This window comes from Barbatula barbatula (genome assembly GCF_947034865.1).
Source record: "Barbatula barbatula genome assembly, chromosome: 15".
In the NCBI taxonomy this organism is placed as follows: Eukaryota; Metazoa; Chordata; class Actinopteri; order Cypriniformes; family Nemacheilidae; genus Barbatula; species Barbatula barbatula.
The window spans coordinates 22,481,155-22,498,826 of NC_136778.1; the positions used below are offsets into that span (position 1 = coordinate 22,481,155).

General features: G+C 40.0%; 2 protein-coding genes across 2 annotated transcripts in view; both read left to right on the top strand.

Moving 5' to 3' along the window:
• rngtt (RNA guanylyltransferase and 5'-phosphatase) overlaps window positions 1-9,459 on the top strand; it is a 58,458-nt gene extending 48,999 nt beyond the window's left edge. Inside the window, exons 14-16 of the mRNA XM_079474771.1 lie at window positions 3,037-3,103; window positions 8,697-8,820; window positions 8,918-9,459. Coding sequence (XP_079330897.1) covers window positions 3,037-3,103; window positions 8,697-8,820; window positions 8,918-9,069 — 343 coding nt within the window. The 3' untranslated portion in view covers window positions 9,070-9,459. The remainder of the gene's footprint in view (window positions 1-3,036; window positions 3,104-8,696; window positions 8,821-8,917) is intronic.
• A 6,479-nt stretch (window positions 9,460-15,938) lies between these two features.
• cnr1 (cannabinoid receptor 1) lies at window positions 15,939-17,378 on the top strand (the record flags this gene model as incomplete). The annotated part of the gene is made up of 1 exon (XM_079474784.1): window positions 15,939-17,378. One exon carries the CDS (start codon window positions 15,939-15,941, stop codon window positions 17,376-17,378), a length of 1,440 nt encoding a protein of 479 aa, XP_079330910.1.
• Window positions 17,379-17,672: the final 294 nt, after the last annotated feature.

Here is a 17,672-nt window from a genome sequence, read left to right on the forward strand (position 1 = left end):
TTTGACCAGCGCTTGAAGCGTCCGCTCGGGCATCTTGTATGACGCGGGATGGTCAGACTCTGTCTCCATCTCTGCCTGCCGCACACTTCACTTCAGTCCAGCGGGATTATTGTTCATCTCCTCAGGTCCCGTCTTTCACCAAACATTGTTGACTTGAATCTCTTTTCCTTTGCATATTTAAACAACAGCAGTAAGTTCATAACATAATGTTGATAACTGAAAACCGTCGGTCACCATTGACTTGCACTGGTTTTGTGCCCATACAATAGAAGTCAATGGGGAACGTTGTTACCAACATTTGTCAAAATATCTTCTCATGTGTTCTGCAGAAGAACGAAAATCACACCGGTTTGAAATGACAAGAGGGCGTGTAAATAATGACAGACTTTTTATTTTAAAGGTGAACTATCCCTTTAACCCAGTTCATCTGATTGAATGTGTTTACATTGGCCCGTGTTCATTTAGGGGCTATTCAACTTTTATACAAAAGCCTAATGTACCGTGACTGTACCAATAGGTTGCCAGCCAATACCAGATATTTACGGAAGGTAAATGTCAGGAAATCTGCCAAAAAAGTCCAGAACACATGAATGAGGAAGACCAAATGAGAGCGCAAACCAAGTGACATTGAGACGTCATTAGACACATAGATTTGACATCGTCCTCATGCACACTTTACAGAGGTCAACAGATGCTGGAGTCTGATGCTTTTTATTATCAGAGAGAGAGAGAGAAGTGCAGTTATTCACACATCGAGGTATTAATATTGATGCCGCTGTGAACTCCAGCTGCTGACTGTACGTCTCCTCCAGAGACATCTGGATACGTCACAACACGCCATGGCTCTGTCTCTATGAGTCATCATCGTATTCCTGGATGGTCTGTTGATGGAGGGAAATGAACACATTGTTGGTTCTTTGACCAATTTGAGTCTTTGTTTGAAATGAATATAAAGCACGGACAGATGGACGGACGGACAGGTAGACCCCTTTTATTTCACTTCTGCATTTCAAGGCCATGAGCCTGAAGAAGCACAGAAGCTGAACACAGTCATTGTGTTGTGTTGTGTTGTGTAGCTCGAAATATATGAGACCATTATCCTCAGTGTCAGGATGTTCTTTAGCCCTGATGTCAGGGTTGGGATCCGGTCTCCTGCCCTGTGATTTAATACTATTTTAGATGGAAACACACTGGAGTGGGTGTGAAAGTGTGAACAGCTGGGACCATTATAGGGCTTCAGTGATGAGAGAGAGAGAGAGAGAGAGAGAGAGAGAGAGAGACCTTCACGCGCCTACAGTCTGTTTGTCAACACAACATTTGCAATTTTAATTCCTGTCCTCCTGTTTATTTTTGGAATAAAGCATCAGAGACACAAAGCCCAGAACTGTTCTATGCCTTATATAATAAAGAGTTAATTTTCAAAACAGATAAATCATATTTTCTCACTGTGCATTCCAAATAATATCAATCACAATACAGTTGAGTTGTTTTAATTAAGTCATAATAACTGAATAAACACAGCTAACTAACACATTAAAACATTTGGGAAAATCAGTTTTTGCAAATAAGCTCTTCTCAAATATTACATTAACAACTGCAAAATCCTTTTGATTTGTGAAAACATGTTGAGCTGTGTTTCACGTTTTCTTCACATCGTTTCACATCAACTGCTCATCACCACTAGACACAAATAAGACGACATATATTTGTTGTGTCGTAGCTAAACCAGCATTCTGTCCCAAACTTCCGCTGACTGAGCGATATGTGAGTTTAGGCATCTTCAGCCATTTTAATTTATTTTAAAATATTTGTAATATAATGTTAATCTTAATAATTTTGTCTTTTGAAATATGTTCTAATCATTATGACGTTAACTTTATGCCCATTGCTAAAATGCAAATCACACAAGTTAGGGATTTTATTTGTATTTGGACTGAAATGTTGCTAATGTGCTTGTAAAATCGCTGAAAATATAAAACAAATCTCATTCATTAACATTTTGACATTCTGACATTTATCCATTACTCTAAAAGTGTAATATGCCTTTTACTGTTGATGAAAATAGAGTTGGGTAAGAGTTGGAACAATATACAAAATGTTGTTTCGAGTTTGAATTGAATAAATGTTAACAGTATCATTGATTGATGGATTTCACACTAGTAGTAAATGTGAAATGCCTTCAGTTGAACTCTAATCTGTTTTCAGTGATAATGATGACACAGATGTCTCTTCTGTAGAAGCTTCAGCCCACCATCAACTCAGATCTCGACATTCTTTATATCTCTGATGTCATTTCTCTTGACATCACGAGAAGACTGAGGTTACATCACTCTTACCAGTCCTAAAAAACATCCAAAAGTTTGTTTCATGAAGTTGAATACTTTCCCGTCGGTCATAGAGCGGGTGACAATATTCAGCATTCTGCGCTTCATTTCTCCTCCAAACGTGCACTCTTCCGGTGAAATCACATGCCAACATTACCCATATCTACGGACAAACAGATGTGATTTTAATTTGTTTATTCATAAACACGCACACGCTTCATTGACACCGCCATCATCATCATCATCTTATTCAATATCTGCTAGTGTCAGTTTCTCTGCCTGTTTGCTCATCTTTCTGTTGAAGGTGACACTTCAGTTTCAATGTCGGGGCCATAGATTGAGATTCTGTAAAGTGCGATGTGAACTTTGTGATTCACCACAGCGAGCGGTGGTTCATTGTGTGTGTGTAGTGTAGATGATGGATCAGGTCATTGCTCATTGCTCAATTCACCAGCATCTCAAACAATATTCCCTCAGTGTGACTTTAATGAAAACCACAGATACGAGCGTGATTGACAGTTCGATCCCCCGCGCCCCAGAATATCCTGTGTCTCTTTGTATTGGGACCCTTGACATAATTATCTTGCCTTAATAATGAGAGCTTCTATGACAGTATCCGCAGCGGAGCTCCTTTTGTGCTTCTCTCCCCTCATGAGATTCTGTGATTCTATGTGAAGTTTCATTTCAGTCTTTATCTTTGCTCTTTCTCCAGACTGGTCCCGCAGATGATGGGTCTTCTGTACGTGGGCAGCTATGACAGGCCCTTTGCACAAATGAAGGTGAGAGAAACTTTGAATAACACCTGTGATAATGTCTTATGTCATTCAGCCGAAACGCAGACAGCGTGCCGTTCTCAGACTTTCTTTTAATGAGCTCTACTACATTAGTTGCCACCTTGCTTGATCACATTTTGAAGCGTAATCATTTCATATGTTCTTTATGTAAAGACCATCCCAAAATGCATCGTGCTGAGCTCAGTCGATTGTGTTGAGGTAGTTGGTTTGGGAGCAGAACACACAGCACTGGAAACCCTGGAAACATTTGACATCCACACATAGCACAACACATCAAACTACAAACTCAAGAGACTTCAGTCTGTGTACTGAAGCTGCTGAACTCTTAAAAAATATGTTTGAATGTTGCCTGAAGCCACGAGTCCTGTAGACGCGGATCTTGAATCCTTTTGTGTGCGAGAGGGAAAACGCACACAATTTTCAGAACAACAACTCTCTGATGCGAAACTAAGAATGAAGAAATGTATATAGAGTCGGCACTCCAAAAATATCAAAAATGTTTTAATTAAAAGACTTTTGCATGGCACGTGTTGTTTCGAGAATTGAAGCACGTGCGCACACATTGCCAACAAAACGCAGACATATGACTCCGTTTCCCTGACCGTGTGCGCTTCATGTCCGGCATGTTTTATTACCGCGCCATCTATCAGTTTCCAACGATCTCCAAATCCAGCGTTTAGATAACATCCATCTCTGAAATGCTGTGAACAAAGAAACACACCACAACTTCTCTCACTATTGCAAGAGTAATGAGCTGCAGGCGCACAGCGTCGCATGGGTGGGCTATTGCTTTCGCCTTTTCTAGGAGAATTGCCCAACAAGGGACTAAGAAAAGTTGTTACGAAGATTTTCAGGTTAGAAAAAACTTTACGAAACCTATACAATCGCTGGGGAGTGTATCGAGCACAGAAATACAACCTCATACGTCCATCTCGTTTATTGACAAGTGGACCATGTCAAGCATGAGAAGACAACACATTTAACATTGTAAAGAAGTCAGAATGCATGAAATACCGTTGCACATCCCCTTTAAGTTAAAGAATACAGTACAAATACAGTAAGAATGGAAAAAGAATACAGTACAAATTAAAATTTTAATATAGTACAGATACAGTATAAATGCAGGTAGAAAAGACAAGGGAAAAAATATGAATACAGAAATTATTTAGCATGCATGCAGAACAAATACAGTAAAAACAAAAGAGTACCGTAAAAATATAGTAAGAAGGAAAAACCTTAAGAATACAGTATGAATACTGTACAAATACAGTAAATATAAAATATTAATGCAGAAAGAATTTAGCATGCATGCAGAACAAATACAGTAAAAATATACAAGAATACCACATAAATACAGTATGAACGCAAAAAGAATACAGTATGATTACCATATAAAACAGTAATGAATGCATTTGGGGCTTGTGAAGTCCTGCTTGTTAATTACATTCACTAAATACAGTATTTAAATTACCATTAAATGATTAAGAAAGTGGGGCAGTCCTAAAGACGGTGGAAATTATAATGTGAAAATATCTTCTCAGACGACAGCACTGGATGTGTCGAGATACAGTCTGAATACTTCACATGTCGTGTGGATGAACTTCACAGCAGTCAGCATCCATCTTTTGGCATGTTGTCTCCTGATACACAGTCAAAAGCATGTTACTTCTCATCCTAATAAGATGTCAACAGAATGCCTGTAAGCGTTATAATGTGAACGTGTAATGCCGGCTACAGAGATAAAAGCTTGTCAGGTTGACTCATGAATGTTTGACCTGAGGTTTGCAAATGATTTACTGCAAACGTGGTACATTATTCTTCTTCATAATATTGATTATTTATATTGGTGACCCAGTCTGTGAAAGCCCAGCTTAGTTTACAGATATCCAAATAAAATCAATCTTCGTAATGGAAAGAACATTTTACGAAAATACAACATGAATATCTTCAGAATTGACTGCAATCGATTGAAGATTGAAATCAGAGTGAAATGAATGCTTGTAATCCCATCATTAGATTATGAGACTTTTAAAATGAGTGCCACGTTTTTATGTCCCCGATTGTTTATCTCAAAAAGTTGAATTGATTTACATGTTTTATTGCCAGCTAGCGTATTATCATGGCAATGTAAAATGTGCTTGGCAGCGTTTGCTGTGACGGGTGGATTAGCTGCGTCGGGCGCCGTGTGGTGTGTGTAAATGGCTGCCAACACTTCAGGAGAGTGAGCGGGTGTCAGAGCGGTCAGATCCAAAACTAACAGGAGCATCGTGTCCCGTGCCAGATCAAAGACCAACAATGAGCACAAATCTCTGCTTGGTTTGTGCACGTGTAGCATATTGAAGGCATGTGCAAAGCATTTTTGACCCCTTCTCTTCTACAAGCCAGGGCTCTAGACTGACATTTGAGAGAGGTGGCACCAGCCCTTAATTCATTCAAATGTGTTTAATACATGAATAAATCAATAAGAAATTCAAACCAATCATTGTTTATGATTAAATCATTTTTATTGAATATGTAAACTCTCTCAACACTTGACCATATTGTTGTGAACCACTCGTATAAGAGAACACAATTCCTTTAATATCAGTGAGTGTTTTTGGGCCCGTCCTTTGAGAGCTCGCGCACAATACTGGAACACACTTGCGTTTTGTTTCCCAACCGTTTGTTCACGAAACGGATTCTTGTTAACGTGGGAATTTCGCCGTTGTTTTGTGTTTATATGTCCGTTTCAGAGAAAGAAGGCATGAAAGCGAACTCAAGTGTAGTATTTTGTGCTTTGACTATCTGGCAACCAACGCGCAAGACCTTGAAGGCTTTAAGTGAAAGCTGCATGAAGCTTGATAGACGTTTGGCAGTAGCGACTCACAATGAAAAAGGATTTATAGTGATGGATAACATTAACATATTGTTTGCTTTGCAGTCTTGTTATAGAGCTTTATACAATAGTATAGTTTCCTACATTCATTTCACATGCATACGTTATCTTTGCTTTTTTGTACCATAGCCGGGGAAATTCTTGTGTTCTGCAGAAGGCAAAAGCTATCTGAGTTGCAAGATTAAGCGCTTCACTCGATTGCTCTGTCGGTCCTTCTGTTTCATCGGAGCATTAAATGCGCTTCTTACACTCGCGCATCACGCCTTGGGGCACTGATAGATAAGTGAATGGTTGAAGGAGGGGAGACGAAAATTAGTTACTGAATGAAACACTTGTGCAATATATTTCTGCGCATTGAATTTATAATACACGAAATAATATATATTGATCAGTCGCACTGTTGCGACCATTAAGAAAAACTGGTCAAACTGGCAGTTAAAATAGTCACAAAATGCAACCATAGAGCCCTGCAAGGGGATTACTTTTATTTATTCATAACTGTTTTACAAGGTGCCTAATTCGTATGAATTTGTATGGTTTAATACGATCTACTTAGCGTTATATTCACTACACGTTAGAGATGCACCGATATATCGGCCAATAATCGGTTTCGGTCTATAAAAAGATTTCACACTATCGGCTGATGGTTTAGAAACAGCTCATGATCATGACCGATTTATCCGGTCAATCAAAAGTGGACAGAAAAATGCGATGAATTTTGGCTCTGTATATAGAAATCTTTAAAGTGGAGGTAACATGCCATTTTATGCATTCTGACTTCTTTACACTGTTAAACGTGTTGGCTTCTCAAGCCTAACATGGTCAACTTGTCAAAAAACGAGTTGAACGTATGACGTAGTATTTCTGTGCTCGATTCACTCCGCCAGGGTTCGTACAGGTTTCAGAAAGTTTTTTTCAAACATGGATTCCCGTTTCGTAACAGGGGTTCTTAGACCCTTATTGTACAATTCTCCCGGACAAGCACGCCCATGCGTCATCCAGCGAGTGAAAGAGCACGTCCATGTACGTGCATAATGTAAACAACACAAACTTAATGAGATGATGTACTGTGTGCTGGTGCTGTAGTTCCGCTCCCCTGCCGCCTCCAGGAGTTTGTCTTTCTTCAGAACAGCTGTATCTGTCTTTTATAATACTCTTCGAAGATACGAAGTATGAAATACTACTGCAAAGGTACTCAAGATTTATATGAGATTGGTGGAAACTGCTTGTGATGCCTGATCTTAAAGAACAATATGAATAGGTGTATATGTAAGGGATAAGCAGCCGGTTGTATGGCAGAAAAAGCCTCAACATCACTTGTATCACACTGACGGGGTTTATTTCATTATCCCGCTTTTAACACGGCTACTTGGAAATAAAGTGTGAATTTAAAATATTTCATTAACTCATTTTTACCGACTGCAGCCCTTCTGTGAGGAAAAGCGTTTAGTTTCGGTTTTGAAAGTAAGAAACGACATTCACATGCCATGAACAGACAAATTGGTTTAATCATTTGTAGATATAATGTCATATATGTTATTAAAAACATATTTATAATAAATGTTTGTGTAATATTTAACTGCCCCTCTCAAAGTGATTTGCAGCCTCCGGATCACAGGGTGTTACTAGTTTTGATGAATGTCTCGGCCGGCCAATCAGAATCAAGCATTCCATTGAGTCGTGTAATAAGAATTAATAACATTCAGAAAGTTCAGAAATATTAATTTCATCTTCAGAATCACTATCGGCAGATATCACTCTGAATAATCCGCTATTGCTGGAGAAATGTACTATAGGTGCATCTTTACATTTCACCTTGAAAAATAGTTACGAATGTCTGTGAGATCAGGGTGAAAATAACATTACAAACATGCCATTATCTGCCTTTCAGCAAATCACGTCTAGACGTCTAAACCTTTTGAATATTCATACCATGACATATATTCATATAACCCAACATCCCTTGAGCTGATTCTACTCCGTGTTTCTGACAAATCCCAATTGTATTACAGACTCTCTTGTGTGGTTGACAATTGTTGAATTTTTACAAGGTGTTGTACCCCAAAGGTCCTTAATCCTTGAGATATTGTCCTGTTGTGTGCGTGTGCGCTCACAGATGCCCTTCAGGATTTGATGGTGGGGGTATGTGCTCATCCCGTCATGCCAACAGGCCCAGAAGGGGGCGGCTTTACTGCCAGCTCACTTCCTCCCCCGCACACCAACCTGCCTTGGATTCGCCAGAATAGAGTCTCTTTATCTTTCTGCTTTTCCATCTCGGTTTCTCGGCCAAACGTTCTCTGTTTCCTTGTGTCACTGCTGAAATTGTAACTACAGAAACTTTGTAAACGGAGACTCTGTGCGTACGCGCTGCCAGTTTGACGACCATGAGAATGCCGTCCGAGCAGATGGCTGCTGGTAAGAGCTCCGGACATGTTTAGCGCCAGTGAAGATGCGGCCCTCTTTATTTCTGCAGCGGTTGACCAGAAAAAGGTTTTTAATGGTTAATATTGATGTCTGCACAACAGCACGGCTTCTTGATGACAAATGAGACGTCTGCAGAATTGCTAAAAGCACCCAAACGCGTTTACGCCATATTTACATTTACTAGAATCATTAACAGTACAATGACGTCATGCATAAGAATTCATATGAGATCAAATGCCATTCCGTTTTAAATATTGAGATTTTATTTTCTTTATCCAGGCGTCGAAGGATCTGAAACAGTACGACAATAAAATCATCGAGTGCACGTTTGTGAATAACAGCTGGGTGTTTATGAGACAGCGGGTCGACAAGAGCTTCCCCAACTCGTACGACACGGCCATGGGTGAGAATTCCTCATCACTCACATGTTCAAGCCAAAATCTGTGGACAGTGTTGATTCAGTGATTCAGCGAGAGGTTGATGTTGTGTTCTCCCGACAGCCGTGTGCAACAGCATCCAGCATCCCGTCACTAAAGAGATCCTCTTTGAGTTCCTGGACCGATGCGCTCAGATGCGGTCGCGCAAGCACCCGGCGGACTCCGAGCTCATGCCTCCACCGCCGCCAAAGAGAGCCAACCTCAGCGTCCCATAATCCCTCAACGCATCAGAAGTCAGCCATATTTTTTTATCCCAGAAACGTTCAGCAAGAGAGGAGAGACTTTTGGAGAATGTTTTTCTTTCTGACCTCACTGAGTGAATCTATTTAAAAAACAATGTTCAGAGTTTCAACGTTGAGTGTTGAGACGCTCTCTTATTTAAGAAAATAAAGAGAAAAATGGATTTATTGCATTTAGTTTCTTTTTTTATAGATTTTGTATTTGTTACTGTTGGCGTTTGATGTTTGTTTGTACGTATGTTTATACCGAACAGAAACACTGAAGTCGCAGATTTACAGTCATATGTCGCATCACAAATTTCATACATTTTCAGATAATACATTACTTCATTTACTGAATAATATATAAATGTATGTCCTGTGATCAAACAGTGTGTTGTATCTTATTTTGCTTGGGTGTGGGGCTGTAGAACGATTCATTGCGATTTATTGCATCCAGACTAAAGGTTTATGTTTTCATAATATTCTATGTGCACTTTGCATATTCATATAATTTTATATATATAAACACATACATGCATATAGAAGACAAATATAAAAATGAATACATTTACTGTTTATATATATATATATTTATATATACCTGCAGATATTTTCTAAATGTTTTGTGTTTATAAATACAAAATGAATATCCACAGTACACACACACATATATTATGTAAACACAAATGTTTATTCTGGATGTGATTAACCGTTAAACAATCCTACTTGAAAGTTGGATAAAATCTTGCTTTACTAGTTTTGTGTCTTAAAAAATGAAGACCAATATTGTTTCTGATCAGTTCTGATTCATTTTTGTTTTGGATTTGTTTGAAGATCTATTAAAGCAATAAATGTCAAATCCAAATAAGTTAAATGAGGTTTTAACATTGGTTTTAATGTGACAGATCCGCTATAATCTTGGGACATACTGAGAGAGTTAGAAAGACCCACTTTGATCAGTTGGTCAAGTGATTTATGGTGGTGAATTCAGGGTTCTTCTGCTTTTATGGACTTCACTACATCTATATAGAATCTGAGTATTGACATGATTTTAGCTGAATGTTGTATTTTTGTCTTGAGAAATGTTGTCATTTTTGTAATTGATCTGCATCTCGACTCGACGGCAACATACTGAACGCAGACAAAATCTCTCAAAATCCTTTGCCACTGTAGCGTCTCATCTAGTGTTTACAATATTGAGATCCACACATGTGAGAGGACATTATATCCCATCCCTGGAGGAGTGAGTCATACCTGAAATTCATGACTCTCTCTTGTGCTGGTTCGAATTGTTTCCAGAAAATATTATCTGAAAAGCCGTCTTGAGCAAATCTGCGTGTTGCAGATCATTAGATGAAAAACCATTAGATTTTGATTGCAGCCCGAATGGCTTTCCTGACGGCTTTATGATGTCTACAAACGCTCCTACAGATGATGGAAACACGGTGAGAACCAAACGCCCGCTTCAAGCTGAATGTGCCTGATAGAGCGTAATGCGGACATTCATTTTTAAAGTCAACATGACGTGGAAACGCTGGCCAACATTCATCCATGCGAATGAAATCCAAAGGAAGAAACAAAGTGTTTTCGTAACTTTTCTAAAAAGACTCTCTCAGACTCTTACACGACTTTCCGTCTGACATCACCTACCAGAACAACTGTTACAGATTGTAGCTTTAAAGACGTTTTTTTCTCATGTTTCACACCAGCTTTGTCCAAACCCCTCCCCTCAAATGACATGTCAGCCAACCAGATGTCGGCAAACTTAAACATGCACATTAACGGATATTGTGTTTGGCATCAAATGGTTTTCTGATTATTAAAGTTTTAATTTGAATTTTATTTAGATATAAAAAGTTAATTTAAGTTAAATCATTTTAATATTTATTTGTTTATTTTTATGTCGCTAAATAAGATTAATTAATTTCTATTTAAGTTTTAGTTTTGTTTACTATTATAATTTTGGTGCTTATTTCAGTTTCTGTATAGTTGATTTTAATCATTTTAAGGCGGATATTTGATTTGATTTCAATAAACAGAAACGCTTTAGAAGTTTTCATTCGAGTCAAACTAAAATAACCGTGTTCTTGGGTGGAGATGTTTAATGGTATTTTTACTATTCCTGTTACTGAAAAGTATATTGAAATCAATGAATAAAGAAATGACTGGACAGTTTCTCTTTGGATTGTGATTCAGTGCATCAAAAACCAAGCAAACTGCAATTCTGTGATTTGCTTCTGAAGATTCTGAGTGTCTTTTCCTCACGTGTTCTGTTGTTTGGAGGAGAGTCCGGAGCAGGTGGCTTCCCGATCGGCGTGTTGGAAATGAGGGTGAGATTCTGATCTAACGGGTACTCGGAGAGAGATTTTACACTTCAGCCAAAGCACCGGACTGCGTTCATGTGAAAGCGCCTCTCCAGAGTTCTCTTTGAAAACTAAAATGTTTGATGGATTTCTTCTCTGTGAAGTGTCTCTGCATGAGTAAAACACATTTTGTCCTGAAAGATGTTCAGATATTCTTCACACGTCATTGGGATGTGCCTGTAATTGTCATTCACGATAATCCTGTTTATACTGAACTGTAATGTTCTGAATTAAATGAAGTTTAACTTCATTTTGTGACTTTTCAAGTTTCCAGTTGCTCTCCGTTTAATCTCATTGCGGAATATTCAATGTACCTCAAGATCAATATTTAGTTTCTTTTCTATTCCAGTATTGTCAATATCTATGCTTCTAAACAAACCGTAAACATGTGAGTAGAATGGGTGAGAGAGCAACGGAGAAAGCTGATGTATAGTAAGAGGGGTTGATTTGGCCATTTACGGCATTTCTCGGCCCACTTCACTCCATCAGAGAGCGCGTCTCGATCACAGCCATGAAGATGAAGCATCTCATTAATACCAATCCAGTTGCCATGACGGCAAAGTGTGTGATTGTTGTTATCACGTTGTGTTGATGTATTTTAAATCAGGAGAGAGAGAGAGAGAGAGAGAGACTTGGAGAGTTGGGCAGAATTACAGCACAGTATGTGATCATGTTGTCTTCTGAGGGGCAGATGAGTTTATATCCCCATCGTTGTTGTTCTTCAAAATACTTTCTTCCGTGTTCTGCTGAAGAAATAGAGGTTTGGATGTGACATGGGAGGACGACAGAATGATTGCTTTTAAAGCAACAGTTAAACACTAAATGAATTCTGTCATTATTAACTTGCATTAAAAAATGCATTGAATTGCAAATATTGTAATACTGCCACTGCGTCTGTCAAAAATCTGACAAGCACCATGACCTCTGATCTCAAACCTTTTTTATGTGAATGTTTAGCCGTTTTTAAGCTGTTGGAGTTTGACAGAGCCAGTCCTCATTCACTTTCATTATATGCAGAAGAGTAGCTGGCACACATTCTTCACCAGTCCCATTACAAAAATGTATATATGAAGAGTTTAGTTCCAAAATGAGATCAAAATCATGTTTTTATTGTGTTATTTTTCTTCTTTCTATCTTTCTATCTTAAATCTTAAATAAAAAACAACTGCAGTTTGATTGATATGAATTGAAATGCACAATAAAAAAACATGATTTTTGACAAATTCTAAATCTCATTATGGAACCAAACTCTTCATATGTAAAACAAGCATGAAAGCGAATAAATGTGACTTTTTATTTTCCTTTTACTTTACACTGTTTCTTTAAGACAGGTTTGGTGTGTTTGCCATTGAAGGTTCCCCACCCACAATTATTTCAAAAATTCAAAACAAAAAACATTCATTGAGGTAAAACTGTTGGAAGACATCTTTCCCCAATAGCACAGAAACTGTTTCTTCAGTAGTGACTTGAGTGTTTTATAATGCCAGATCAGATCAGAGCTGTGGGAAGAGTCCTTATTCTCTCTTCACCTATTATTCATATTGTTTTTAATCTTTGGGTGTGAAGTTTATATGTTAGCGTAAGAGAAGAGAAAACAAAGAGTGGGTGTGTTATTTATTTAATCGTATACTGTATGATTTAAGATGCGTCCCGCTCATATAACACACCTGATTTGATCATGACTCAACTGAATGAGTCTAAACCTGTCAATAAAGACAATAATGAGCGCACGACCGAACGCGTAAAGAATAAAAAAAGTTTACATTAGACCCTGTTACAATGCACACACATAAAGAAATAGTTTAAAAAAGAATCAATAAAAATAGAATGTCACTTTTTATTATTTGTATTCTCTTCTCTTCTTTAGCAAAGAAGTGAAAATGTAAATCTGTGTACAATATAAAATATTGATTTGGGAGATTCTGTGAGTCTGGAGATTAGTACTGTATACATTATAGGGCGGTTTCCCAGACAGGGTTTAAGACTAGTCCCAGACTCATTTAAATGTTAGAAGTTTCTTGATCGGACATATCTTACAAAATATGATTGTAATTGTTTCATCTTTTTGTAAATTATGTTTTTAAACATGACCCTATTTAACAGGCCTTGTCCTGGTTTATGCAAATCCCTGTCCGGGAAACCGCCCCTTTGAGTTTATAAAGGTTGTGATGTGAATAAACCGTGCTTATCTGTTTAAATAAAACCCCAACGTGAAACAAACAGAGGCTTGAACCCGGAAGCAAATCTGCCCTGCATGTGTGATGGTGTCTGCGAATCCCATAAATCTGGTTTATAATCCCCAGATGTTTACACTGTCTGTCTCTACTCGGCTACTGTGAAGAAGATTATTAACATCATTTCTATAAACCAGCTTCATTTTGAAAACTACGGCTTAGAATAAACTCAATAATTTCATTCTCTGTGATTTTCATTCTTTTTATCTATGGGGCTTACTGTGGCAGACTCAAAGTGAAAACTACAGCATGTTGTGTGATGTGTTGGGAATTATGGTCTGCCAGCTTTCTTCTCTTAAACCGCTACTCCATCAGAATAACAAACAGGACTGTAGCTTACACACACATGGAGCTTCAGACACTGTCATCTCTCACACTTTTGGTTATAATGTTTTATATTTACGTCTGCTTTGGCACTGCTACGGTCAATGTATAACATGTGTCCGCTTGGTTTGGCTGACTTGATCAAAAACATAAATACGAATACATAAAAAAAGCTTCAATGAGAAATACATTATTGATTGTGTCTTTATAAAAGTGCGTCTGCGCTGGGATTAAATATTGATTTCTATACTGATATAAGCAAGGATGGTGGTTGCTAAAATCAAATGAAAATGGATGTTACAGAATGAGATGACAATATAGCCGAGGCATTCAGACATTGTTAGTTAGTCAGAATGTATTGTGTGATGTTATTTTATGATATGTATAAAAACAGCAGATCCACTTTAAAAATGAAACTGGCATCATACTGACAGTTGAAGGGGAGGAGTCAACGGATGCTCCGCCCAAGCACTCTAACATACGTCATTTAAAATAGTGGAGTGCATTTTCAGATTTTAAATAAAGATTAGGGGGGTGCTCCTTTAAAAAGAGAATGACCCACATTGATCAGCTATTTACAATAAACGCTGCGATATGTCATTAAAAAAATACGTATTGTACATTTGAGTTTCACTGGGACTTTAAGTAAAACTATTGTTGTTGGTAAGGACGTAATCGTCACGTCTAACGTTCGGTGTGGTTTGGTAAATCTCTGCAATGAATTGGTCTCAGTCCAGAATGTGTTTGCAGCTTTACAAGCGTTATAACTTCTATCATTCCCAGCTGTAAACCTTGTTCCGAGTACAGACTGAAATGATGCGATGCACGGCCTCCTGTGGTCTCTTCAGAGATTCAGGTAATAATCTTCCATTAGAGAGCAGGTGCTCCGCGCGCGCGCTGTTCTGACATTAAAGATGCTCGTGCGCGAGGGTGGTCATGTGACGTGAGGTTCGTCATATATGATAGGCGCGGGGCAGAAGAGCATCTCATTCCCTGCTCCACTCCTGAGCATCTGAAGTGTCGTTCACTCGTCAGTGTGCACTAGAGCTGCATCACTTCATCTCTCCATCTGTGAGGAACACCTGCTCGAGCTATGTGAAGGTAAAACAGGCTTATTTCATTTCTACTTGAGCGTGTTTCTATAAGAATTGTGTGGAAAGAGGAAATGTAAATGTAAAAGTACATTACAATGGAATTGAATGAGATTTTCTGGTCTTTTAAGAACTGCGCCTGTGTTCTTACGCGCATTTCTTCACTATAATAGAAGAAAAGTTTTTTAAACGATTTCATCATTCTCAGGTGATTCATCATTCTCGTTTTGACTATTAAGAAAGTGAAATAGAGCTGAAATGTGCGTCTCTTATGATTTAAAAATGCAACCTGTTTGAAAATATAGAACATATAATAATATCATTGTATCGTTATTATAATAAATATATTGCATAAATATATAATTCAATGTTTACTGACATGCAAAAATAATTATAACTGTATAACAGAAAATACTGCCGTGCATTACCAGAGTGTAGTATTATATACTTGAATTGACTAAAGTAAATGCAGTATTTTGTTCATGTGGGATATTAAATATTCATTCCTGAAATGTTTGCTTTTTTCCGCTGACTAACTGCGTCTGCAAGTGTGTATAGTATAGAGTCAGGTGTTGAGGATCGGACTGGATTTGATATATTCTGTAATTAACTGCAGGAGTTTTGCTGTAGGTCGACTGGTATCAATTATTCAGAGGCAGTCTCTTAGCGTAATAATCCCCCGGAGCCCATCCATGCAGGAGGACGTTGAGGTTGACCGAGAGAGCTTTTATCCACGAGTTCAAGAATCCAGAGCTCAATATCCTCCGCCGATGGTACATCACAGTCACTTGTATTTGACAAACGTGTCTCTCCGTGTCATCCAATAGGTTTCCCACCGAGCACCTTCCATCATGCTGTTCCCCGCTTCAAAGTCCGACGTCAAAGGCGTTCTGGACGGAGTGGCGGAGAGCACGTTCAGAACCATCACGTCTGGACTGCAGTACTTGGGTTCCAACGACATCGGCTATGACGGGCAGATCGTGGACGGCGTCTTCTCTAAAGGCGGATACGCGATGCACAAGCCTGCCTACCGCCGGAGCGCTTTCGCCGATAAGGTGGGACCGGACGAGGAGCTCATCCTGAAGGGCATCCCGTTCTACCCCACCAACAGCTCGGATGGATTGGGGAACTGGACCCTGGGGGAAGACGGGAGCAGCCTGCAGTGCGGCGAGAACTTTATGGACATGGAATGTTTCATGATTCTGACCCCGAGTCAGCAGCTGGCAGTGGCCGTGCTGTCTCTCACGCTGGGCACTTTCACGGTGCTGGAGAACCTGGTGGTCCTGTGCGTCATCCTGCAGTCCCGTACCCTCCGCTGCAGGCCATCGTACCATTTCATCGGCAGCCTGGCCATCGCCGATCTGCTGGGCAGCGTGATCTTCGTCTACAGCTTCTTGGACTTTCACGTGTTCCACCGCAAGGACAGTCCCAACGTGTTCCTGTTCAAGCTGGGCGGCGTGACTGCCTCCTTCACCGCCTCGGTGGGAAGCCTCTTCCTCACTGCCATCGACCGCTATGTGTCCATCCACCGGCCGCTGGCGTACAGGCGGATCGTGACGCGCACCAAGGCGGTGATCGCCTTCTGCATGATGTGGGTGATCTCGGTGGCGATCGCCGTGCTGCCGCTGTTGGGCTGGAACTGCAAGCGGCTCAACTCAGTGTGCTCGGACATCTTCCCGCTGATCGACGAGAACTACCTGATGTTCTGGATTGGCGTGACAAGCGTTCTGGTCCTCTTCATCTTTTACGCATACATGTACATCCTGTGGAAGGCGCACCACCACGCAGTGAGGATGCTTAGGCGCACGTCGCAGAAGAGCCTGGTGGTGCACTCGGCCGACGGCACCAAGGTCCAGACGGCCAGGCCGGATCAGGCCCGCATGGACATCCGCTTGGCCAAGACGCTGGTGCTGATCCTGGCGGTGCTGGTGATCTGCTGGGGGCCTCTTTTGGCCATCATGGTATACGATCTGTTCTGGCGGATGAGCGACAACATCAAGACGGTGTTCGCCTTCTGCTGCATGCTCACGCTGCTCAACTCCACCGTCAACCCCATCATCTACGCTCTGAGGAGCAAAGACATGCGGCGGGCCTTCCTCGCCTCCTGCCGGGGCTGTAGGAGCATCTCCAGCACGTCTCTGCAGCTGGACAACAGCCTGGAGTCGGATTGTCAGAACAGACATCACCACATCGCCGCCGGCCGAGCAGCCGAGAGCTGCGTCAAGACCACTGTGAAAATAGCCAAACTCACCATGTCCGTTTCAGCCGAGACGTCCGCCGAAGCCGTCTGAGCGGCTGCTCGGTGGATCACAGTGAACATGTCAAACTGCTCAACGAAGACATTTCATCGCTTAAGTGCCAAACGTTTCTCTGAACTGTTGCGTCGGGGCTTCTTTTTGTCGTGTGCCATTCCACTGGAGATGTGGGGATGTCGTGTGTGTGCTTTGTTAAAGTGGACTCTTTGGATTTTTATACTTTACAAGTTTCCATTTTGAACAATGATATCATCTCACATGGGAATAAGGGGCTAACGATCTTTTCAACATGAACATTTATATATGTATAAATATGCCATGAAAAGAGTC